This window comes from Strongylocentrotus purpuratus, unplaced genomic scaffold (genome assembly GCF_000002235.5).
Source record: "Strongylocentrotus purpuratus isolate Spur 01 unplaced genomic scaffold, Spur_5.0 spur5_scaffold_10, whole genome shotgun sequence".
In the NCBI taxonomy this organism is placed as follows: domain Eukaryota; kingdom Metazoa; phylum Echinodermata; class Echinoidea; order Camarodonta; family Strongylocentrotidae; genus Strongylocentrotus; species Strongylocentrotus purpuratus.
This window is the reverse complement of record NW_022145595.1, coordinates 7,900,323-7,927,398: the sequence shown is the minus strand read 5'-3', so window position 1 is coordinate 7,927,398 and position 27,076 is coordinate 7,900,323. Positions and strand designations below refer to the sequence as shown.

At 37.3% G+C, this 27,076-nt stretch overlaps 1 protein-coding gene across 1 annotated transcript; it reads left to right on the top strand.

Moving 5' to 3' along the window:
* Positions 1-643: 643 nt before the first annotated feature.
* Positions 644-7,759, top strand: LOC105443257. Its single transcript, XM_011676224.2, has 2 exons — positions 644-1,142; positions 7,049-7,759. Exons 1-2 carry the CDS (start codon positions 936-938, stop codon positions 7,757-7,759), a joined length of 918 nt encoding a protein of 305 aa, XP_011674526.1. The 5' UTR covers positions 644-935.
* Positions 7,760-27,076: the final 19,317 nt, after the last annotated feature.

Here is a 27,076-nt window from a genome sequence, read left to right as displayed (position 1 = left end):
AAAAGAATATAGTACCGGTCTTTTTTTTTCTTTATCAAACGAAAGAAAAGAATAATACGGAAATAGAAGAAGCCATAAATGTAGAAAATAAAAAACCTCAAGAAAGCAAACCATAATCGGACAGCCCCCCCCCCCCAAAAAAAAAAAAAATGATTATAATTAGTTACTATAATCTGCTCAACAAAGATGGAGAAAATTCCACCTATCTGCTAATTTTTTTTTATGATTCCTTAATCTTCTTCTTCTTCATCCTGTTATTCTTAATATCTACTGGGGGGGGGGGGGTTCGTTTTTTTTGTCAGTTAAAATCACCGTTAATTTTATTTGTAAGCAATAATTCATGCCATGCCTACTAAACTAGAGCTATAATTATAATAGCCCCGACTCCTACCACTTGGAGACTGTTGTAGATGAGGTGGGGAAAAAATCACATCACTCCGACAACGACACACGCTCACACACGCCCACACCCGCACACACGCACACCAACACACGCCACTACTTTAGTTGTCTATGGCCCCTACGCAAATCACACATACGCCCGCGCGCACACACACACTCGCACACACACAATCTTATTTTGGCTGAGCAGTTATATAACGTAATGTTTCTTAGTATGTTCTCTACTGAGCACTTAGTTAGAACCCTATAGCATCGTCAGCTTTGTGCAAAATATATCATACAACTTTTATTCAGGAGGGTTTTGCGAAGGCACAAGGAGGCTGTTTAGTAGGACAAAATTATGAATGTTATCTTTCTTTAAAACAATTGATGTTAAGTAACGGCATTTAAGTGTCTACACTTTTTAAATCGGTAAAACCGCTTAACATAATTTTTATTTGAAATTTTCCATGTCTACATTTTAACTTCACTGATTTAGTGGTTCAAAATTTTTTTTTAAAACTTTCACGAGATAATCAAAGAAGATTATTACAATGAGTGCCCTGGATATTGTCTCGCTTATTTTCCCACTGGCAATTTGTGGTTCAGCGGTAGTCTTGAATTTTCTTTCGATGTCTGCCATCTTGGGTTTCGCTGCGTTACGAAAACAGCAAAATATTTTCGCTTTTCATCTTTCTCTGTGCGATTTCATCGGAGCGATGGGTATCGTGATGACTTATGTGCCAAGACTTATCAAAGGGGTAAGTCTCAAACCGTCTCACTTTCAATCTCTTTCTCTTAAAGGGAATACAAAGTTTTGGGAAATTTTGAAAATTGGCTGGATAGTGATTCTTTACAATATTGATATATTTGGATGCCCCTGTAGATGTAATATAAGCACTACAAAATTTAGCCCCTAAAACACTTCTGTTTTCGAGAATAATTAAATATAAACATTTACCAGTGCTTCCAGTAATTTTTGATTTACCGGTGCTTCCAGTAATTTTTGATAAATTTCAAATAACGCCTACGGCCATACAATGGTAGCTGTGACCATGCAGATCTCAGAATATGTAGATGTGATATATAATTTCCAAACGGGAATAGCCAATTGGTCGATTTTAGTCAAGAAACATTGTTTTATTGCTAAATTAATATCTTGACTTTGAGAGGGAGCTATACAACATAAACAGTTTATTATATACAATTTCATCACTTTAGACTACATTTAACCGCGAAAACCATCACAGAATATTGTATGATCGCATATGCTTCCAATATGTTCATCTGAACCAAATTCATGGCGATATACCAAAACTTTGTATTACCTTTAATTGACGTAACTGTTTCCTCTCTCTTCATGAACTTACGCCTTACTTTGATTAATATATTGCTGTTGTTTAAGAACACATATCAAAAATTCGCAAACACCAAAACGAATTAGTGATTCTCCTTTCCATTATCCACCCCGCCCCCTGCTTATTCACCGGCTGGATAAATCGCTGCTAAATATTTTCTTACGAAGTGAGCTCTCCCCCCCCCCCCCCCAAAAAAAAAAAGTGGGTGCCCGGAAAATCATGTCATTTCAGCATCATTTATAAATCACTGGTATCGAATTAGAAATAAACCACGTTTGTATTTGGGCAACTGGCCCCAAGCCCCCCCCCCCCCCCCGCCAATCAGTACGTCAGTGGTGACCAGTGGCGTATCTGGCGCTTGGTCTCGTTGTTCAGTGGGGGGAGGGCGAGAGGGGCGCAAAAGCAAATACCACGCCTGTCGTATCGAAATATAACACCCACATCTTGTTCAGAACGTGGGAAGGAGGGCTTTCACTCCCGCCGGAAGAAAGTTCTGAGATTGTTAAAGGGAAAGTCCACCCCCAAAATAAGTTTGTTTCGATAGAGGCAGAATAATAAGAAAATCAGGTGAGTGAAAGTTTGAGCAAATTCTGAATGAAAATAAGAAAGTTATGAATTATTGAAGTTGTGATCAATCAAATACAAATTGGCAACTCTGTGACTTATTATACGAGCTCTCCTTCATTTGCTTTGTGCATAATATTCCATAAAATCATGTTTTCTTCGTTATTGATGACGGAATTAATATTTGTTCCTTGCAGGGGGAGTATAGAAACATATTTGCAATTATTATATTTAGGGTGCATGTATGGTTGAAATTTTTCTTGAGGGAAAATGAAAATTTTAGATTTTTTTAGTACTGAGCAAATGGAAGTTGAGCTCGCATGATACGTCATAGAGTTGCCAATTTGTGTTTGATTGATCACAACTTCAAAAATCCTAACTTCCTTATTTTTAATCGGAATTTGCTCAAACTTTCACTGACTTGTTTCTCTCATTTTTCTACTCCTATTAAAACTAACTTAATTTCAGGGTGGACTTTCCCTTTAAAGATGAAGTTGAGTTCTGGTCATACGATTGCATTGTGAAAGAAACGGTGTGGAACCGACCAGAAAAGGTTGATCATCTAGCATATAAGAATTTGTGTGTATTGCAAGGTTCTGGAATCATCAAAATGATAAGAAATTTGGCCAAGTCTTGGTAAAGTTACAAACACTTGCACAGAAAGATGTATATGAGACTACACGAACACGTGGCGTAAAAAGCCGCCCCCCCCCCCGATTTTTACGATGTTACATGCATATTTAGAATATGAAGGCATTTGAAGAGCCATACTTTTCAGGGAACATGTCTTAACTGATGTTCTTCTTATGATAACAATAATATGATTACAAGTTGTGTTTTATACCCTTCAGAACCAGAGTGAAAAGACCTTTTGTTTTTACTATATCACTTTTACAAATGTATACGTAGCAGGTTCTTTGGAACAAACATGCCAAGAAAGACAACTTGTAGTTGTATACGATTAAAGTTGTATAGGCGGATACTCCACCCTCTCATACAAAATAGCGTGCACAGAGCAACGACATGAAAATGGAAAGACACCTCAGGCCTGTGCCTGAGACACCTACTTGCGTTTCGTGAAAGGCTCAAGCATCCGGGGCCAGCTAATAATACTTTTTTTTATTGAGTAAGTTTTGAAGAAGAACAAAAGCGAGTACTCACTCTCCATTCGTATTGGTTATTGGAGAATTTGGAATGTCATCAAATATTTTTTTTCCTTTTAACACAATACTAGTAATTGCTTTGCCACTCAATTCAGGCCTGACTAAATATATACTTTTTCGTAAGGCAATAAATAGGTTACTTTGTCATATAACTGATTAACATTTGAAGATTTCCTACACTAGTGCCTGGCCGTGCGTGTCCCATATTGGGTCAGGTTTAGAAAGGTTGTGACTGACATGATTATAAACAAAATTGTTCGGTTTGCACAGTATGACTGTAAAAAATCTGTAAAAGAGTATTCGAGTATTAGACAAGGCGTTTCACACAATAAATTGCACCTGAAATCGCATCATGTGCATTGTAAGTTCTAAACGCTTTCTTTCATACAAATACGCAAAAAAGTTCCACAAAATCGTGCATGCATACTATTTCTCAAGATGTAATAAAACAATATGTATAATACTATTATTCTAATGATACACTTACATGCAAATGCATGATCGTTTTTTGCGTTACTTTCTGCCTGAAAAATATTTTTCTTCTGCATTTTGTTTTATTGCTGTTATGAGATTATATTCATATTATTGTTATCAAACAGGAATAAAATAAAAAAATATATGAATACATAGTTGTACAATGATGAAAGAAGAAGCGATACAAATCGCAACTGATCTTCCCTTCTCTTCCCCCTTTTCTTTTCTTCTTCCTCTTTATTTTCTTTCCCTTTCTCTCCTCTTTCCCTTTCCATTCCCTTCTTCCTTCTCTCTTTTTTCAGTTTGCTGGGGGGAGGCAAGGGCCTCTCTGGCCCCCGATCCACATGTTGTTGGCTGGATTAAAGATAAACTTGAGTTCTGGTAAAAAAAGAAAATGAATTCTCACAGAATCTAACGAAACTTACACTGAATGTTCAAGATTACAAATAAATGTCATGTGCCAAACAATTTTGGAAGAAAATGTACACTGGCTGAGTAATGAGCATAGAAACATAAGGAAATCAGGGTAGTACTAGCCCCGACACCATGTGTGTTGTCCCATATACATCTTTCTGTGTAAGTGAATTTTACTTTACCAAGACTCTGCCAAATTAATGATGATTTTGATGACACCAGAACCTTGCATTACACACCATTACTAACATGCTATATGATCAACTTTTCTGATCCATTCCACACCTTTTCTTTCACAATGCAATCGCATTACCAGAACTCAAGTTTATCTTTAATCACAACTGATCTCCCCTTCTTTTCCCCCTTTTTCTTTTCTTCTTCCTCTTCTTTCTTTCCCTTTATATCCTCTTTCCCTTTCCCTTCCCTCTCTCTCTCTCTCTCTCTCTCTCTCTCTCTCTCTCTCTCTCTTTGGGGGAGGGGGGGGGGCAAGGCTCTTTTCACTCTCTTTTCTCATATTTCTTTTCCAGCTGACTGGAAGTGCTTCATAACTTAACTATATAATTTTCATTCAATCCCAGATGTTGGAAATCTCAAGTTCCACTTTGATTTATTACATGTTTTAATTTATATATCTTGTTTTCAAATAGGTTTTTGTAAAATATATACTTCCCTTTTACTCATAGAAATTTGTTATCACAAAATTAAATCATGTCTTTTATATTTCATCTGAAAATCCCTCGTATCCCTCCAACTTGGAATTAATTAATATGAAATTGTGATATCTTCAACAGTCCCAGGAGATAGTCAAGTGAAAATATGAATGTCACTCTTAAGTGTTTTGTATCATAATTAAAATACTGCTTCTATTTTATTTCATTATATTCTGAAACTTATCTTATCTAAATCTTCATATAACCATCTCATCTTCGTCATATTCCCCCAACAATATTCAAGAAGGTCATATGAAATGGAAAGTTACCATTAATTTCCTCTTATCTATGCGTATTTCTTATCTCTAAGAAAAAGGTAATTATTTTTTCAAGGTTTTTCATCAACCTTTACCCACTTGGTAGATACAAGTGGGTAAAAGTTGATATAAACCTTGAAAAACTGATGACTTCGTTTTTAGAGATTAGAAACACAAGCGCGTAGCTAGCTTTTTATTTTAGGGGGCGGTAGTGAGCACGCGAAGCTTTGACGTTTCATTAAATTATAAGAGAAAGAAGACGATTCGTCGTACCGTTCTCGACTCTTAATCCTTGACTGAATTCAGTCCCCCCCCCCCCCCCCGCGCAAAGCGCGGAAGCTTTGACGTTACATTAAATTATTAGAGAAAGAAGACGATTCGTTGTAACGTTAGAACTCGACTCTTAATTCTTGCCTGAATTCAGTTTTTCCCCTCCCGCGCGAAGCGCGGAAGCTTTGACGTTTCATTAAATTATTAGAGAAAGAAGACGATTCGTTGTACAGTTAGAACTCGACTCTTAATCCTTGACTGAATTCAGTTCCCCCCCTCCCGTGCGAAGCGCGGAAGCTTTGACGTTACATTAAATTATTAGAGAAAGAAGACGATTCGTTGTACCGTTAGAACTCGACTCTTAATTCTTGCCTGAATTCAGTTTTTCCCCTCCCGCGCGAAGCGCGGAAGCTTTGATGTTTCATTAAATTATTAAAGAAAGAAGACGATTCGTTGTACCGTTCTCGACTCTTAATCCTTGCCTGAATTCAGTGATTCCCCTCCAGCGCGAAGCGCCGAAGCTTTGGCGTTTCATTAAATTATTAGAGAAAAAAGACGATTCGTTGTACCGTTCTCGAATCTTAATCCATGTCCGAATTCAGTTTTCCCCCTCCCGCGCAAAGCGCGGAAGCTTTGACGTTTCATTAAATTATTAGAGAAAGATGATTCGTTGTACCTTTCTCGACTTTTAATCTTTGTCTGAATTTTCAAAAAAGAATTCTTTGTTTGCTCCTTTTTTCTTCCTACGTCCTCTTACCTTTTTCTCTTTTCTCTCTCTCTCTCTCTCGTTTGGGGGGCCGGCAGAGGAAACACGCCTGTATTGGAAGAAATTGAAGGGTAACGTAAACACGTACAACTGCATGTCAGATCTTCAGTTTAAATTAAAAGTCCTAAACACTAGTTTTTTTGTCGGTTTCTTATTAGTTTCGACATCCGATCCAGTGTAAAATAAACAATTCGTCTTAAATCCGGAACCAGCCTCTCTCGAAGAGGCACTTTACAAAATAATTATTTATGGCAGGCTTATACAGTACATTATTTTCGAGGTCCACAATCATGACAATAATATATTTTCGGACCATTAAATTCTACACTACCTGAATTGCAGTAGACAATTTCTCAAATTGCTACCGCAGAATGTGTTCTTTCGGATGAAAACAATCGATAATAAATGTAGAGGGAACCATTGCTGTCAATCCGTGAGATTCCTCCTAAATTTGTGCACAATGAACGGTCCTACCTTTTATCACGCATATTGTTTTTATAATACAAAAGACGGAAGGCGTGTCTGCTAATTGTTGGTTAGCGGAATAATTGACGATTATGATCGACAGAGTCTAGACCTAGGATCTACCTATTTTTTAGTAAAAACATGTTTAGTAAAAACAATAATATTGTGGTGTTACAATCATAAAGACGTGATATTACCTTCCTATTATTCTTAAATCCTTGTACAGCTGACGCCCACACCTTGGACTGAACTCCTCTTCGCAACTGCCTTGATAGTCTCCATTCTGACAACACTTGCAATCGCTGTCGAACGATTCGTCGTCTTTCGCGTGGACCCCTTCGGAAATCGTGACATTATCACCCCATGCCGATCGATTATGGTCTGTCTCTGTAGTTGGCTCCTTGTCTTCGTCCTCTATTACCTATTCGTCAAATTCGAAGAATACATCAAGACTATCCTTGCCAGGCTCACTCTGACAATCGTCCTCTGGTCAACCATGCTTGTAACTGCAACGTGTTATGGCTTCATTTATCAGAGGATATCGTCGACGTCGAGAAATGTGGGACAATCGGACAGGTTCCTCCAGCAACGGATCAAAGTTCATCAGAAGATCGTCCTCACGTTCGGCCTCGTGGTTGGCTCGACATGCTTGTGTTGGGTCCCGATGAGTGTCGTGGAGATCTTGGAAGGGCTGCAGCTGTATGGAGACAGAGGCTGGTTCGTTCACATGGACAGGGTCTCCTTTAATATCTTATGCCTGAGCCCGGTGCTCAATCCCATAATCATTTGGTCCCGACTGACAGAGTTTAGGAATCAGCTGCCGGTTTGCTTTGGGGGAGGTCTGGGAGGTACCGAGCAGGAGACGAAGACGCCAGTGACCCCCACCATAAGTTTGTCTTTAAGGATTAAGGATAAGGGCATCGCAACATCCCCCTGATGATTATGACGAAACGGCATCTTCAGTACAACCACTAGTCCAGAATCAGGGGGGTTTTCACAAAGATTCTAAGTCGAACTTAACTCTAAGTTGGACTTAAATATTATGGAGAGCCATTTGTAGCCTTATAATGAAATATATTAAAAAGCGAAAATTCAAGTATTTTAGACTTTTCATAAATTCCACATCAAGAACATGAAATCTCCCATGGTAATAGAAAATATGAATGATTTGAATCAATATTTTATGCCTTTTAAAATAACTTTTAGAAAATATTTTCAAGGATGCTAACGGCTTTCCATAATTTTTAAGTTCAACTTAGAGATAAGTTCAACTTAGGATCTTTGTGAAACACCCCCCTGGCCTTTTGAAATTTTGGTCTCCACCACACCATCGCAATATGCGACCTCCCCCTACTAGTTGTGTTGCCAGCCGAAGATGGCGTACTCATTTAAGGGCAAGTCCACTTCAATAACTTTGATTCAATAGAAGCAGAAAAATCAGACAGACCAATTAAAAAAGGTTTGAGCAAAATCGGATAGCTATTAAGAAAGTTATGATTTGTTTTAATGACATTAAACACTATGACAATCATAAGACAAATTGACAACTCACTCATGAGTCTGTGACGTCATTGCCTCATTATCCACTAATGTTTCTTCTTCTTTATATTGTTAATATAAATGTGTCATTTCCCCCTAATAATCTTATTCCTAACACCAGCATCCAAGTTATATTGATAGTATAATGTTTTTGCGTGGATGCACTAATATAAAGAGTAATTTTTTCAGTTAAATCATGAAAAATGTGAATTTTTATTAACTATTTATATAAAAATCAATGATTATGAATATACAATATTCAGAAAACAGTGTCGACTCTTCAAAGTTCATAAAAGATTTTGTGAAATGTCATGCACGCAATATGATTTTTTTTTTAAATCATCTAACCGGGGCAAAGGCATGGGGAAATCAAGTTTTGGGGGATAAAAGGGAAATTAATGGAATAAAAATATATAAAGGAATTGATGAATACTAATAACCAAATTGGTAATTTTGTGTAGTGATTTCCATTGTTCCCGATACCTTTTCATACTTTAAAAAAAATTATAACTTCCTTATTATTTATCCGATTTTACTCAATTTTTTTTTGCTTTGTTTCTCACGTTTTTCTGCATCCAATCAAAGCACAATATTTTTGGAGTGGACTTACCTCTAATTAGGACGCCTGGCGAAAACGTGCTTAAAGCCCCACTGTCCTACTTGTAGCTACTTGCTCCCTCTATATAGAAAACTTCCCCAATCGGTGCCTGTTGGTCCCCCATGATAATAATAATAATAATACACAATATTTATAAGGCGCTTAATACTGGTGTCTCTAAGCGCACCATATTCTGACTAAACAATAATTTTTTTTACCAAAATTTATAATAAACACACAACTTATACATCTGTTCTTTTTAATAAATCATGCATATATAATAATAAAAAATAAGATAAGAGTGAGATCAAACATACATACAAGAGGTCAATCATAGAATCAAACATAAGATCGAACAAACAAAAAATAAGACGGTGTGCACCTCCTTTGACCGACTCACAACTGCAGAATATTATTTATGAATTAAATGATCCTCTATTTCTTATGTTATTTGAGAGCTTAGTTGATGAGAAAACCACCTGTCAGTGACCTCGCTGTGTGGTCTTATCCCTTCTAGCCACACTAGTGTTGACTGGTGAGCGTATAATATGAGTTAAAGGTAATACAAAGTTTTGGGAAATTTTGAAAATTGGGTGGATGGTGAATCTTAACAATTTTGATATATTTGGATGCCCCTTTGGATGTATTATAAGCACTAAAAAAATTAACCTCTAAAACACTTCTGTTTTCGAGAAAAGTTGAATACAAAAATTTACCGGTGCTCCCGGTAAATTTTGATAAATTTCAAATAGCGCCTACGGCCGTACAATGGTAGCTGCGACCATGAAAATCTCAGAATATGTAGTTGTGATATAATATAATTTCCAAACGGGAATAGCTAATCGGTCGATTTTTAGTAAAGAAACATTGTTTCATAGTTAAATTGATATCTTGACCTTGAGAGGAAGCTATACAACATAAAGAGTTTATTATTTATAATTTCATAACTTTAGACTCGATTTCAACCGGGACAACGATCAATGAATAATGTAGGAACGCATATGCTTCCAATATGTTAATTTGAACCAAATTCATGACCCCATACCAAAACTTTGTAATACCTTTAATGTCCCTTTAAAGAATCGTTGATAACGCCATCTTCGGCGGCTTGAATAAATTGTAGGGAATATATTATGAAGAACCGACCAGAGTCTGGAATATACACATTCAGTAGAAATTCATCACTTTTCATGTTTATAGCTAATTGCGCCCCCTATACGGCAAACGATGCCTAATCGGTGCTTGTTGGTCCCCAATGATCCCCCTTTTTTATTGAGAGCTGATTTGATGAGATAACCACCTGTCAGTGACCTTGCAGGGAGGTCTAATCCCCCTGGCCAACTAGTGCAGACGGGCTTTAACGGCTGTATGACGCAATCAAAGTTACACGTACACCAGCTTTGTATTTTAAATTGAATATGGTTAACCTTTCTATATTGTGAGATTAGATCAGAAAACTAATTCTAGGGTGTCATACATGTTGTAAGTGGGGTAGGCCTAATTGTAGGGCAGTACGTGTTTATAATAAGATTCGACAATAAAGTTCGTTCACCATAATTGCAGTGAGGGGTAACTTTTAGATACTATGTAATAACAAAGTAAAAAATTACACTCTTATGTTTTGGGTTTAATTTTACAGTATAGGTCGCATATAAGTACTATTACGTCATTTGTTTTAGGCATTCCACGTACCTCATTTACTTACTTCGTAAAGCATGAGTTATCATTTATTTAGAAATTGCTTTATTAGGTTTTATATATCTAAATATTCAGTTATGTATTATGGTACCTTATATTATTTACTTTATGCATTATGTATCATGTTATAACAAAAAGAAAAAAAGAGTGTTACTGATGTATATAATTTTCCTTCTGTTTTGCTATATAAACTGCATTGTACATTTATTTATATGATATATATATTATGTTTACAACCCGAATATTGATTTGTTACATTGCATTGTATTTTTTTTTTTTTTTATAAACAGAATATTTATGTATATCAATGAAGTTTAATAAATCCATGAAGTGCTCCTGGGAAAATGATTGAAGATAATTCATTATAGGGTGATCTGACGTATGCTCTGGAATTTGGGTTCCGGTTTATATTATTCTAGAATAAATTTGCAACATTGTGTGTTTTACTTGTACAGCATTTGTCGTATAATGACATATTCTCATAGCCAGTGTAATTATCTACGGAGTTGCTCTGTCATTAATGTTGGTATTGATTGTAATTGGAAGTTATTTAAGGTATGTAGACTGCCCCCCCCCCCCCACTGAGCGACTTTTCGGCCTGCGCGATTTTCAAATTTTCGGGAAAAAAAGATGTTGGGCCCCCTCCCCTAAGAAATCCTGGGTCCACGCCTGAGTAGGTTAGATAGATGGAAACAATTTTATTCCAGTGGAAGGGAGTATTCGGAAAGTTATGAGCAGGGAGGCAAAATGTATCAGCCTGTTTGCAGTTGGTACGTCAGCTTAAGGGCTACAACAAAAATAAAACATTTAAAGCAACTTGAAAGAAATCTGAGCTGAGAATATTTTTTGGAAATCAGTAGGTTGACTTCGCCGTAAATCAAGTCAGAAATTAGAAAAATGTAATGATTATGTCAAAGTGTGCTGACATTATTTCATTCAGTCAGCAAGAATTGAATCTATATCGTCCAAGGAAAAATTTAAAAAAACGGGGAAATTTATAGAGCAGATGATATCTGACGATAACTTGTTTGTAACGATGGTAGTCCTACATCCACCGGGATACTTAAAGAGAAGGTTGAGTTCTGGCAGGCGCGGATCCAGGATTTCTTAGGGGGGGGGGGGGCCCAAATTTGAAATTTTGCGAGCCAAATATTGGTACGTAATGGTAACCAACAGTGACATGATGCGGGGGGGGGGGTAGGTGCGGGGAGGGGTGAATTTCCCCCTCCCTCCTCCGCGAAACGCGGAAGCTTTGACGTTTCATTTAATTATTAGAAAAAGAAAACGGTTCGTTGTACCGTTCTCAAAAATAAATCTCGTTTGAATTTAGTTTTTCCTCTCTCGCGCGAAGCGCGACATTTTTTAGGATTTATTAAATTACTAGAGAAAGAAGACGATTCGTTGTAGAGTTCTCGACTCTAAATTCTCGTCTGAATTCAGGTTCCCCCCCCCCTACCGCGCGAAGCGCGGAAGCTTTTAAGTTTCCTTAAATCATTAGAGAAAAAAGACGATTCGTTGTACCGTTTTAGAAAATAATCCTCGTCTGAATTTAGATTCTCCCCCCCCTCCAACGCGAAGCGCGGAAGCTTTTACGTTTCATTAAATCATTAGAGAAACAAAACGTGTCGTTGTACAGTTCTCGAAAATGATTCTCGTCTGAATTTAGTTTTTCCCCCTTCGCGCGAAGCGCGGAAAATTTTAGGATTTATTAAATCGTTAGAGAAAGAAGACTATTTGTTGTACCGTTCTCGACTCTTAATCCTTGTCTAGATTCAGTTCCCCCCTCCTTTTAAGTTTCCTTAAATCATTAGGGAAAAAAGACGATTCGTTGTACCGTTTTCGAAAATAATCCTCGTCTGAATTTAGATTCTCCCCCCTCCCGCGCAAAGCGCGGAAGCTTTTACGTTTCATTAAATCATTAGAGAAACAAAACGATTCGTTGTACAGTTCTCGACTCTTAATCCTCGTCTGAATTCAGTTTACCCCTTCCGCGCGAAGCGTAGAAGCTTTTACGATTCATTAAATCGTTAGAGAAAGAAGACTATTTGTTGTACCGTTCTCGACTCTTAATCCTTGTCTAGATTCAGTTCCCCCCCCCCCCCCTCTCCCCCTCCTACGCGAAGCGCGGAAGCTTTGACGTTTCATTAAACTATAAAAGAAAGAAGGCGATTCGTTGTACCGTTCTCGAATCTTAATCCTCGTCTGAATTCAGTTCCCCCCCCCCCTCCCCCCCTCCGCGCGAAGCGCGGAAGATTTTACGTTTCATTTAATCATTAGGAGAGAAGACGATTCGCTGTGCAGTTCTCGACTCTTAATCCTCGTCTGAATTCAAGTCCCCCCCCCCCCTCCTCTCGCGCAAAGCGCGGAAGCTTTTAAGTTTCATAAGATTATGAGAGAAAGAAGACGATTGGCTGAACAGTTCTCGACTCTTAATCCTCGTCTGAATTCAAGATCCCCCCCCCCCCTCTCGCGCGAAGCGCGGAAGTTTTTAAGTTTCCTTAAATCATCATAAAAAAAAGACGATTCGTTGTACCGTTTTAGAAAATAATCCTCGTCTGAATTTAGATTCATTTAGAAGCTTTTACGTTTCATTAAATCATTAGTGAAACAAAACGATTCGTTGTACAGTTCTCGAAAATAATTCTCGTCTGAATTTAGTTTTCCCCTCTCGCGCGAAGCGCGGAAAATTTTAGGATTTATTAAATTATTAGAGAAAGAGGACGATTCGTTGTAGAGTTCTCGACTCTAAATTCTCGTCTGAATTCAGGTTCCCCCCTTTGAAGTTTCCTTAAATCATTAGAGAAAAATGACGATTCGTTGTACCGTTTTCGAAAATAATCCTCGTCTGAATTTAGTTTCTGCCCCCTCCCGCGCGAAGCGCGGAAGCTTTTACGTTTCATTAAATCATTAGAGAAACAAAACGATTCGTTGTACAGTTCTCGACTCTTAATCCTCGTCTAAATTCAGGTTCCCCCCTCCCGCGCAAAGCGCGGAAGCTTTTAATTTTCATTAAATCATTAGAGAAAGAAGTCGATTCGTTGTACCGCTCTCGAAAATAATCCTTGTCGGAATTAAGTTCCCCCCCCCCTCCATCCCGCACGAAGTGCGGAAGCTGTTACGTTTTATTAAATCATAAAAGATTAGTATTACGGTTCTCGCCTCTGAATCCTTGTCTGAATTCAGGTTCCCCCTCCCGCGCAATGCGCGGAAGCTTCACGTTTCATAAGATTATGAGAGAAAGAAGACGATTCGCTGTACCGTTCTCGATTGTTAATCCTTGTCTGGGGCGGCGGCGAAGCCGGCCCCGGAAGCTCAGAGGTTTTAGGCGTTTAATTAAGGTCATATGAGCTTATTTTTTATTGTATACCTTATTATTTCGTGACACTGGCAGGTAACTATTTGGCGTTGGGTCCAAGGGGCGGAGCCCCCCAAAATCAGGGGTTTTAGGCATTAAATTACCGTCAGATGAGCATCTAAGGGCCCGTCGTAGGGCCTTTGGTGGGATCCAGGGGGCAGAGCCCACGGAAGCTTAGGGGTTTTAGGCATTTAATCACGGTCAGATGAGCATATTTTGATGCCTCATTATTTGTTAACACTGGCAGTTAACTATTCTTTCTTTCGTGCTCTCATTCTATTTTATTTCTCTTTAATACAATTTTTCAAAAAAAGTGTGGGGGGGGGGGGGAGAGCTCGGGGCTCCCGATCCCCGCCGTACCTCGGGCCCTGACATGTAGGAATATCAAGAATCATATTTCTTGCCTGGCTGCAAATTTAGGAATTTGTCATTTTCCAACAAACACATACAAACGTATAATTTACTAAAAAGTAAGGAAAAATCTCGGAAATGATGTCATTTTAGCATTATTTGTAATCCACCGTTATGGAATTAGAAATAAACCGAGTTTGAATTTGATTTCCACTTAGCCCCCCCCCCCTATCAGTACGCCAGTATCTCCTCTTTTCCTTTCCCTTTCCTTCCTTCTCTCTTATTTGTTATATGGGGGGGGGGGGTCAACAGCCTGGGAGGCAAAGCCCTTTCGGTCCCCGATCTCCTTCTTCCCCCTTTTCTTTCCTTCTTCCTCTTCTTTCTTTCCCTTTCTCTCCTCTTTCCCTTTCGCTTCTTTTCCTTTTTTCTCTCTTTTTTTTTTTTTTTTTTTTTTTTTTGCGGGGGGGAGGGGGGCCAAGGCCCGCTCGGCCCCCCCCCTGGATCCGCGCCTGAGTTCTGGGAAGAGGTAACAAATAATTTGTGAGCGTTATCATTGTTATTATGCAAGGGTGAAAGAACATCAGATTAATCATGTTCCCTGAAAAGCATAGCTCTTCAAATGCCTTCATATTCTAAATATGACATGAAACATCGTAAAAATCCGGGTAGGATTTTTTCGCCACGGTTCGTGTAGTCCCATATACATCTTTCTGTGTGCAGTGTTTGTAACTTTACCAAGACTTGGCCAAATCTCTTATCATTTTGATGATTCCAGAACCTTGCAATACACACAAATTCTTATATGCTAGATGATCAACCTTTTCTGGTCGATTCCACACCGTTTCTTTCACAATGCAATTATCGCATGACCAGAACTCAACTTCATCTTTAAACAGTATCTAAGGGCCAGACAGAAATACACTTATCTGTCACCGATGCATGACTTACTGTAGAGGTGCCGTATTCGAGTGGTTTAAATGTAAGCAATTGACTGAAATTGCGAAGGTTGTGGGTTCGAGTCCCTGCGCAGCACTAGTGTCGTTGGACAAGACATTAAAGGGAATTTGTAACATTGTTTAGATAAGAGAAAATGATGATAAGGTAGTGACTTCAATGCTATAGATGTATACAATTAAAGATAATCTGAAAGTTTGAGTGAAAATAGACCATTAGTAATAACAAAAATTGGGGGAAATTCTCCCAACTATACTATTACAATTTAATAAATTTTTAGGTGAATGAAAATCATCACGAAGCAATGAATTGGCTTTTTATTACACTCCAGACATTTATGTGTTGAAAGAATTTTAAAAGCCTGTCTTATGTTTCATTTTCATGGAAAAACTGTTGCGAAGATTACTGTAAGAGGGAGTCGCACGGTGACGCCTTCAAAGAAACCATAAATATCTTTGTGGTTTGAGAATGTGTTCAGGATTTTGTGCATGTATTGTTAGAGGGTTAGTACAGTACTAAGAATATAATGAGAAACATTTCATCCAAAAATTACGCAATTTTTATTTTATCAACCTTCAACAATTTTACCAAGTCACTTTAACATTGATTTGATTTGCCACTTTCCATCCAGGTATAAAACGTTCACCGTGAAGTGGTAAAATCGGTAGCCTAGATATAATAATAGTGGCTACTTGTATATAGCGCACAGGTGCACCTGTCGGTGCTCATGGCGCTTAGAGAAAAGTACACGTAACAGACAAAAGAAAGAAAAAAACAATAAACCGAAAAAACAAAATTCGAAATTCTCCTAGACATAGTAAATTAGAATATTGCAATAATTACAACGAAAGAAACAAATAAGTTTTCAGATATATAGAGCCGGGGTAACGTAATTAGAATGCCATGAGCTCCGTACGTAGTGAACATGTGCGCAGTAAACGAAAAAAATCATTTTAATTTCATTTAAAATGATATGATTTAAGTGAATAACAATAGTATTTAGCTTTTATATAGCGCTTAACATAAATGTGTCTAAGCGCTTTACAAATATACTATTAAAGTTCTCTCAAATCTAACGAATTAAAATGTTTTTACACTCCATTGGTATTGCACGTGTGATGCATTATAACTGGTATTCTAGCCATTATTGAATGTGATTGTATTGCTATGATTCATGCCTTTCGATTTCACATTTATATCTTCTTATTCTTGTACTAATATATTTGTATTTTTGTCTGAATTTTGAAAGTGGAAACAAATAAATCACATAAATTATCACCAATATCAGTTTCTATTGTATTAAATTTGGAACATTTCTGAATGCATTTGAGTATCAATATAAGCTTTCTATCCACAGGTGATTATTTAATATGCTTGCTACTGTAAAGTATATATTTTCTTATGAGGCATGATATCGTACACGTATATAGTAAGGACCAAATATTGACTTTGTACTGTCGACCCGAATAGCAGTTTGTCTCAGTTGACAGACCACTGGTGGCGTGGGGGTGGGGGGTCGTTGTTGAATTCAAATTCTAGAATATATTGTACAAACGAGCAAGCAGAAGACAAACACAAAACAATTTTTTTTAATGGCCGATACTCTCTTTCTCTCTCTCTCTCTAAGTGCCATATCGTTTGACTTTGGCGATCATGCTGTTCCACAACACTCGGCTCCTAGCCTGCTGTATTAGTACCACTCCCAGTTCTTTCACTCCTCTCTCTTCCAACAATTTCTGCAAACTGTCCATCCAAAGTGTTCTCCTTCTTCCCAAAATTTTCTCTGTCAAAGCAAGATTCTCTAGGCCTTCTTTACGTGTAATGTGACCCATGAACTTCAACTGCCTAATCAACATTTCACGTATCATTTTCCTTTGCACTCCAGCTCGTGTAAGAACTTCCTCATTACTAACTTTGTCAGTCCAGGGGATTCTCATCATTCTTCTTAAAAAGGCCGTTACTAGGCTGATAAATTTCTCTCTTTTTTTTTTTTTTTTTTTTGAGGGGGGGGGGGGGATTTGGTTTTTTTATAAGCATTTTGTTTCCTTATTTAATTAAATTGTTTGCCACTTTGGGGTCATGTTCTTTGCTATTTTCGTCACAAAAACAGGCGCAGGAGGCGGAGAGGGTACCTTTGGGCTGCAGCCCCTCTACCCACTCCCCCAGAGGAATTTCCGTTATTCTTGGTACATCGTCGAGATGTTGCAGATCTTTTTTAAAATTTTTGTTTATGTTGCAGATCTTTTTCTTTTGACGGTTCGTGGAACGACTTTTGGCGTTAATAGTGGTGGTTTTGGGGCGCATTGTACAGATAATAGGTTGATTGTCATTAAAATTTGGCTGGAAAACCTCTTGCCATGCCAACTTAGGCCAGTGGCGGATCCAGAGGGGGGGGGGGGGGAGGGGGTGGGGGGCCCGGGCTCGTCCCCTGGGGAAAAACGTGTAAAAACACGTTAATTTTACCTTTTGTGGGAGTTGCCCCCCCCCCTGGCGCTCAAGGGGGGGGGGGGGGTGCAACAGAAAATGTGCTTGACTATAGGGTACCGAAGTTGTGACATCATAAACAATTTAATTTTAATTTTGGCCATTACAAGAAGTTGGTTATTGATGTAGACAAAATAATGCTCATACTCTTTACAGCTCAGTTTATCTATGTTATTACCAAAGAAAAAAAATGCCAGTCAGTCACTCAATAGTGTCTGACATGCAGTGACGTCTAGAAGAAAACGGGTTTCCTTGCATAATTTGAATACTGGGACACTACTAACGTTTTAACTTCACAGATAGGACATACATGACATATTCATAATTCCTGCAAAGTTCTATAGAATTTGATGTTGGCTGCAAAGGGGACATAATAGCTTTAAGATTTATATAAAGCATGAAGAAGCTTCACAGACCTAATACATAGTGTTGACTTATTTTACCTATGAGAGAGCGAGTGCGAAGAAGACAGAGAGAGAGAGATTGATTGATTGATTGATTTTATTCGTCAAGTATAGTACAATGAATGCATACATAAAGCAAAATGAAACGAGAAGATACATTGACAGGATAACCCATGAAAGCCGGAAAAGGCTTATTTCCAACGGGGTCCTATAAAGTACGTGTACAGTACGGCATGAGAATAAAATATCACAACTAATAACTACTACGAATATTACGAATAAATAATATAACATAAACAACAACAAAAATTTCTAGAACTTATAGCAAACAATGATCTACGGTATATTATGCAAGATTAGATAACTGATATTACTGTTCTTGAAGGGATTCATGCTTTAGGTATTGTTTTAATACACTTTTAAAGTGTGAAAAATTCTTAACTATTTTGACATGTTTTGGGAGAGAATTCCAAAATTGGATACCGTTAAAATAAAAAGAGTTTCCAATTTGTCCTTTTCGCTTGGGTAAAACAAAATTAAAATGACTATTTCTTGTATCGTATCCATGGATATTTGAGACACGAGTAAAATTATTAGTAATATAATGATCTACATCTGAGTAGTATATTTTATGGACATGGTGTAACACGAGTTGTTTAGACCTTTGACCTACATAGAGTATACCTGCTTCTTCAAGTTCATTTTCCCGACGTGTGTTCTTGGGCCTAAGCAATTAATAAATCTTACCATCTTATTCTGAATTATTCTTAACTTTTTCTTATCCATCTTGCCCAGACTACTGTACCAAGCAGCATTAGCATAATCAAATAAACATTGTATCAAAGCAAAACACAAAATACGTCTCGACTTCATGTTCATACAAGTTTGGTATCTATACAAAAATTTTAAGCGAGAATTAGCCTTTTTGGCAATTGAATCTACCAAACCTGTCCATGACAGATCACTAGTTAAATTTATTCCTAAATATTTTACTGAATCTTTACTCTCAATCACTTGATTATTATATGTAACCTTGAAGTCACGTGTATATTTAAACTTTCCCTTCGAACAAAATAAAATACTTTCTGTTTTTCCAACATGTAAACTAAGCATGTTGTCTGTCATCCATTCGATGCATTTTGCCAATTCTGCACTTAGTTTTTCTTCAATTGACTTAGGATTTGTATCTGAATATAGTAACACACTATCGTCAGCATATAAAAGTAATTTAGAATCATTAACACAAGTACACATATCATTAATATAACACATAAAGAGAATGGGGCCTAAAATGCTCCCTTGTGGAACCCCGCATTTAATAGGCTGGGAATCAGATATTACCTTCTGCATAGTTACCACTTGATGACGATTAGTTAAATATGATCTAAACCATTTAACACATGCCGAATCCAAACCCATCACTTCCAATTTCTTTAACAGTATGTTATGATTTACAGTATCAAAGGCTTTTTGTAAGTCCAGAAGAACCATTCCAACAAAGCGCCCTTGAGAAACTTCATTCCTAACAAAATCCGATAAATGTATTACACATGTTTCAGTGGAATATCCGTTACGAAAGCCGGACTGAAATTCATATATTAACTTTTTTTCTTGAAAATATTTCTCTATTTGAGCATGAACCGATTTTTCCAAAATTTTTGAAACTACGCTTAAAACACTGATAGGCCTATAATTACCAACGTCAGTTTTGTCTTTCTTTTTATGTAGCGGTGTTACTTTTGCAATTTTCATGTCGTCAGGAAAGGTAGAAGACATAAGAGATAAATTGATTATATAATTCAAAGGTTCATACAAATTTCTCGCCCCATCTTTTAAAAATCTGGCTGGTATCATATCTAGTCCAGTACTTTTCGATACTTTCAACTTGTTTAACTCATCTAAAACAAACTTTTCTGTAACTGGAGAAAAGTGAAAACTATCTTTTGAGATGTCTTTCTCGTCATAAAACTTTTGAAATCTTTCACTGTCGGCATGGAATTTGTTCGTGTTTACTGGTAATTTACACGCTAACTTGTCAGCCACAGTTGTAATATAATTATTGAACTCATTTGCTATTCTTGATTTATCATGACATAATTCTCCCTGGACATTAATAACTGTCTCTTGAGCACTTTTCCCTTTGCCTTTTAGACCTAAACCCTTCAAATTTTTCCATAACTTCCTGGAGTCATGTTTATTTTCTTCAATTTGATCTTGAAAATATTCGACTTTAGCTCTTTTAACCTTTCTTTGTACTAGATTCCTTAAAGCTTTATATTTTCTTGCGAGATCCAAATTACTAATATCCCTTTTCATATTTTTGTAAGCTACATTTCTCTCTTTAATTATCGCAATAATTTCATTGTTCATCCATTTTTCTGTTCTTTGCTTGATTCTTACTTGTTTAAGAGGTGCACTCATATTAACTATTGATAAAAAAATAGTTTTAAAATTTGCCCATGCCATATTTACTTCGTTACATTCTGTTATTTTAGACCAATCGGCTAGAGATAAATTTAAATTGAAATCATCTACATTATAACTTTTCATTCTTCTAATGGATATAGTTTTGTGGTGCCCAAACACGGGCCTAATAAGCTTCCTTGAGCAATAAGTTAGTGAATGATCACTTATGCCAAGGTCAATAACGCCACTTTGACATATATGCTCTTCCTTACTACATAATACGTGATCTATTAATGAGGAAGTCGTCTGTGATGTACGAGTGGGCAGATTTATAAGTTGGTTCAAACCATTTAAATTCAATATATTTTCATATTTTCTGGATAATGGAGACTTTCGCAAAAGGCAAATATTTATGTCTCCTAAAAACTATGACCTCATCGTCTTTTGTTAATTTATCAAAAGTTTCGGAGAGTCTTTCGATAAAAGTATGATCTTTAGGGGGTCTATAGTAGACGCCAAATGTAATTGGTTTGGTTCGTGGTAAAAGGACATCGACCCACAATGATTCAACGTTTTCTAACATGAGATCGGCTCTTAAATTAAAGATAGAGAGGGGAGGGTCGAGAGAGGGGGTGTGTGTGAGAGAGAGAGAGAGAGAGAGAGAGAGAGAGAGAGAGAGAGAGAGAGAGTGAAAGAGAGAGGGAGAGAGAGGGGGAATCGAGATAGTAGCTTACAAAATAAAGAGACACAATTATTTCATTTTCAGCTTGATTTCTTTCCGGTTGTAATTTATATTAAACAAAATCATCATGAGGCCAAACCAAAGGATTCGTTGTTATTAAAGATAAACTTGAGTTCTGGTTAAAAAAATGAAAATGAATTCTCACGGAATCAAACGAAACTTACACTGAATGTTCAATATTACAAATAAATGTCATTTGCCAAACAATTTGGGTAGAAAATGTATACTGGCTGAGTAATGAGCATAGAAAGATATAAGGAAATAAAGAAATAAATTTATTACAAATAAATGCCATTTGCCAAACAATTTTGGTAGAAAATGTATACTGGCTGAGTAATGAGCATAGAAAGATAAGGAAATAAAGGTAAGTAGGCCCGATACCATTTGTGTAACACACCTCGGGAACAAACGGGACACCTCACCTATGTTCAAAAGTTTGTAAGCATTTTGTTGATATAGGCTGACGTGTACTGACTTAATTGAATCCATTATCATGACCATGAGTGAAATGGCACTATAACTGTACTCCGATCTTAACTTCACTTTAAAAAAAAAAACAGAAACAAAGGGAACATGAATGGGTGCAATTAAGTAAGCAGTAATTAGACGTCTTCATAATTATTTTGGTACTTTTTATTTATAAAATCTACTTAAACGTAAAGACCAGTTATGGTCACGCGATTGCATTGTGAAAGAAACGTTGTGGAATCGATCAGAAAAGGTTGATCATCTAGCATCTAGCATCTGCAAGGTTCTGGAATCATCAAAATGATAAGAAATTTGGCCCATTCTTCGTAAAGTTACAAGCACTTTACACACAAAGATGTATATGGGACTACCCTATATCTCTCACAGACCATGAGAGAAACAAATTTACCAAATATATGAATTAGTAGGCAGTTTCCCGGCAAATTTTTTATCATCATGTATTAGTCAAAACATATTCTTTCACATGATTGGTAATGAGAGCTTCCATTTCATTTTTCGAAATTGGGGCGTTTCCAATACTGGTATTTACCTTTAATACAAGAAGTTCTAACATTTCTTGGGATAAACGCCAAACTGTTTATGCAAGAGAAATAGGCAAATGTCGTACATGAAAAGATAGAATGTGGTAGCAAGTTAAAAGTCGATAAACACTGACTAAATGCTGATAAAAAAAGACAATAAATGAACCGGTCACCAATGAAAGTAAAACGGCGTGAAACAGAATAACCAGAAAGAGAGAGAGAGAGTGTGTGTGTTTAGCAACATACCGTGGTATAACTTTGAAAGTAACAATTACTGTAAAGGTGAGTGACATGTAATTTTGTCCCCCTCCCTCCTCCTCCTTCCCCCATGACTTCGAAAACGAACATAGCAAATACTTCGTATGATCAAGGAAGTATCACATTGTAATAACTCCTTGGTATGATTCTTTCTTTTACATGAAATGAAACGAAACATGTGGTGAATCGGATGTTGTCCAACAATTTTTACCTACAGATATGACAAAGTTTGTGCATGTCTAATCTTTCCAGATGTTTGTCCCTGAGCCGATCTGGATGTTCTAGAAATGATTGAAAAACCATATGATGGTCCAAAAATGGAGGAAGTATAAGGGGATTTTTTTTATTTTAGATAGAGGAAAAAAGAAGAGGGAGTGAGAGGAAGAGAGAGAGAGAGAGAGAGAGAGAGAGAGAGGGGGAGAGAGAGAGGGGGAAGAGAGAGAGAGAGTAAGAGAGAGAAACAGACAGACAGAGAGAGAGAGAGAGAGAGACAGTGAGAGAGAGAGAGAGAGAGAGAGAGAGGGAGAGAGAGAGAGAGAGAGAGAGAGAGAGGGAGAGAGAGAGGGAGAGGAAGAGAGAGAGAGAGAGAGAGAGAGAGAGAAATCCAGTTTTGATTCTTCCGTCCGGTTGGGCTGTGATGGAGCGAAGCATTGAAAGGTCATGCATGATTCGCGCTGGTTTCCTTCCCGCTGAGTAGCCGTGAGATCTTCGGAAGATTCGCTTATAACGCAAGCAGAATAAAAGCAATAAATCTATTACAGAATTGATTTAGTCTACAAGAATAAACATTGTTTGGAAAACCCGATGGCATTATAAAGTCAATTAATAAGAAAAAAAACTTTGTATAAAGATTTGCGAAAATATTCTGGACCATTCATAACTAAAAGAAGAAAAAAAAAGAGAAATATAAAAAAAAAACATTAAAATTCATTGATTAAAATCATCCGCTCTGTTAAAAAGGAATACTATCATAAAAGATTGGCATCCTAAAATGCAACATGAAAAAAACGTGGAAAGAAATGAATCATATTTAGGGGGAAAATTCTGATGTTTTTCTACCAACAAAAATGTACTATAGGAATGAATGTATTGAAAGCAATCAAATGAGAGCCATGTATTTCAATCAATATTTTGTTAACATTAGGTAAAAATGTTGCCAATGACATTCCTCAATGTCGCACTGATTTTATGAGCTTTTGGGGGTAATAACAATCAGTGTTTATGAAACCTACTAATATAAATGATGTATTAAAGCCCTGCTCCTCCTGAAAATCAACGTCTTCTTGTGGCTCTGATGGCATTATACCATTCATTGTTTGAAAATGTATACATCAATGTTTTCCTCTTTGTCATAATATATTCAACATGTCTATTGATTATGGTCAATTTCCTAACGCACTCGAACCCTTCTTTTCAAAAATATTAGAAAAAAGGTCTTTGAACGTTTATATGATTTTCTGAATTATAATAATATATTGATTTTGCAACAATTTGGTTTTCGTAAAAAAAATTCTACATACATGCCAATATCATGTGTATGATAGTATTTCAACAACAAAAAAGAGATGAGGGTAATTTTACTGGTGGTATATTTTTAGATCTCTCAAAGGCATTTGACACCGTTGACCATGACATAATTCTTTAAAAAAGGAACAGTATGGTGATGGTGATGATGGTTATTTTACCTGACTGCTAAGAAAGCATAAATGCTCGTAAGTAAGCAACCAGACGGCCGACGTCAGAGGTCATGCTCTTGACTGGTTTAATAATTATTTATCAAATCGTATGCAGTATGTTGTGGTCAACGGTGTCAAATCAGATTTAAGTTGTGTATTATACGGAGTTCCGCAAGGGTCTGTTCTCGGCCCGTTATTATTTGTGTTGTATATATTAATGATTTTATAAATTGTTTTTCAATTCTTAATTTCATACTTTTGCGGATGACACCAGTATTACTCTTTCTAACCAAATAAACTGTCTTTAAATTTTGAAAAAAACAAAATATGTTCTCTTTAAAACAAATAACTGGTAATGATATTCCACAAGTCATTATGGATGGCAGGATTATTGCCCAAGTATCAAATATTAACTTATTAGGTATCAAAATAAATGAATATTGTCTTGGAAAACACATATTGATGATCTATGCAGTCGTTTATGTAGAACTACAGTGTCCTCCGCACTTCACCTTTACTTTACTTTACTTTACCTAGACATGACGATTTCATTATATAACACATTGATTTTGCCTCATCTCACTTACTGCTGTATGATTCTTGGTCATCATAATAACATAACTTAAATAACTTAAAGGCCCACTGCACTACTTGTAGCTACTTGCCCCCTCTATATAGAAAACAATGCCTAATCGGTGACCATTGGTCCCCCATAATCCTCTTTTTCTTATGTTATTTGAGAGCTGAGTTGATGAGATAACCACCTGTCCAGTTACCTTGCAGGGTGCTCTAATCCCTCCTGTTAACTACTACTGATAAGCATTAATACATGTACAAGTCATAAGTTACGATTGAAATTTTTGTTTTAATGAAATCAGTTATATATAATATAAAACTAATTATAACACCATTCTTTAATTACTACACAGCCCAAACAAAACCAATAGCATCTGTAACTCATTCATCCTTACTCGTTCACATGCACACTCACATGCATGTACACCACAATAACATACACTCACATGCAAGAACACACCACACCCCACATCCCACCCCCCCCCCCAAACACACACACAAACACCAAACACGCAGTAAGCTAAAGTTACACGCTTATATTCATATTCAGTTCTAATTCTTCCCATTTTTGTAGCCGCAACGACAACCTGCCTACCTTGATTGCAAAAGTCCTTTTCCTCCTCTATAACATCCGTAATAACTTCCTTCTGCCCTTGATTAAAAAATTGTATATTTCAACAATTGTTGTTTCGAATAATAGATGGTATTTAACAAAAATATGATATTCTTGCACGCTACCTTAATTCTAAAAGAACGACGAAGCTCGTAGATTACTCTCCACCTTTCCAGGAAATCGTTCTTCTCTTTAATTGGTAATTATGTCATTCATCTATGGTGGCCCTGAAGGGACATCGCGAATAGACTAAATCGTGAAAAATATGCGATAAAATTCACGATATCGTCAATTTTATCGCATATTTTTCACGAAGAAATTCACGAAATTGACGATATCGTGAACTTTATCGTGAACTTTTCACGATGAAATTGACGATATCGTGAATGTTATCGTGAAAAGTTCACGATATAAAGTTCACGATATCGTCTATTTTATCGTGTACTCTATCGTGTACTCTCCTGACGGGCGCTTCGTAAACAAAACCAGCCCTAGCTGGGGGAGACAGAGAGAAGGAAAAAAGGGAAAGGGAAAGAGAAGATAAAAGGAAAGGAAGAATAATAAGAAGAAAAAAAGGAAACGGGGGGGGGGGCGAAGGGCTCTTGCCTCCTCCTCACTCCCCCCCCCCGGGCCTCCCCGCCAAAAAATAAATCAGAGAGAGAGAGAGAAGGGAAAGGGAAAGGGAAAGAGAAGATAAAAGGAAAGAAAGAAGAGGAAGAAGAAGAAAAGAGGAAAACGGGGGAAGGGCGAAGGACTCTTGCCCCCCCCCCCCCTCCCCCCCCCCGCCAAAAAATAAATCAGAGAGAGAGAGAGAAGGGAAAGGGAAAGGGAAAGAGAAGATAAAAGGAAAGAAAGAAGAGGAAGAAGAAAAGAGGGAAACGGGGGCAAAGGGCTTTTGCCTCGTCCCCCCGCCCCCCGCCAAAAAATAAATAAGAGAGAGAGAGAGAAGGAAAGGGAAAGAGAAGAAAGAAAGAGAAAAACGAAAAAGAGGGAGAATAGGAAAGAAAGGAAAAGAAAGAAAAGAAAGGAGGCAAGAGCCCTTCGCCCCTGTTTCCCTCTTTTCTTATTCTTTTTCCTCTTCTTTCTTTCCTTTTATATTTTCTTTCCCTCTCCCTTCTCTTTCCCTTTATGGCGGGAGGGGGGAGGGGGAGGTAAGAGCCTTTCGCCCTTCCCCCGTTTCCCTCTTTCCTTCTTCCTCTTCTTTCTTATATTTTCTTTCCCTTTCCCTTTCCCTTCTCTCTCTCTCCTTATTTATTTTTTGGCGGGGGGGGGGGGAGTGAGGAGGAGGCAAGAGCCCTTCGCCCCCCCCCCGTTCCCTCTTTTCTTCTTATTATTCTTTCTTTCCTTTTATCTTCTCTTTCCCTTTCCCTTTTTTCCTTCTCTCTGTCTCCCCAGCTAGGGCTGGTTTTGTTTACGAAGCGCCCGTCAGGAGAGTACACGATAGAGTACACGATAGAGTACACGATAAAATTGACGATATCGTGAACTTTATATCGTGAACTTTTCACGATAAAATTCACGATATCGTCAATTTCATCGTGAAAAGTTCACGATAAAGTTCACGATATCGTCAATTTCGTGAATTTCTTC

Excerpts from the sequence above, each read along its gene's own strand:
- LOC105443257 (XM_011676224.2), top strand. The coding sequence starts at position 936 with ATGAGTGCCCTGGATATTGTCTCGCTTATTTTCCCACTGGCAATTTGT. Across the intron at positions 1,143-7,048 it reads TGCCAAGACTTATCAAAGGG|CTGACGCCCACACCTTGGAC; the intron begins GTAAGTCTCAAA and ends ATCCTTGTACAG.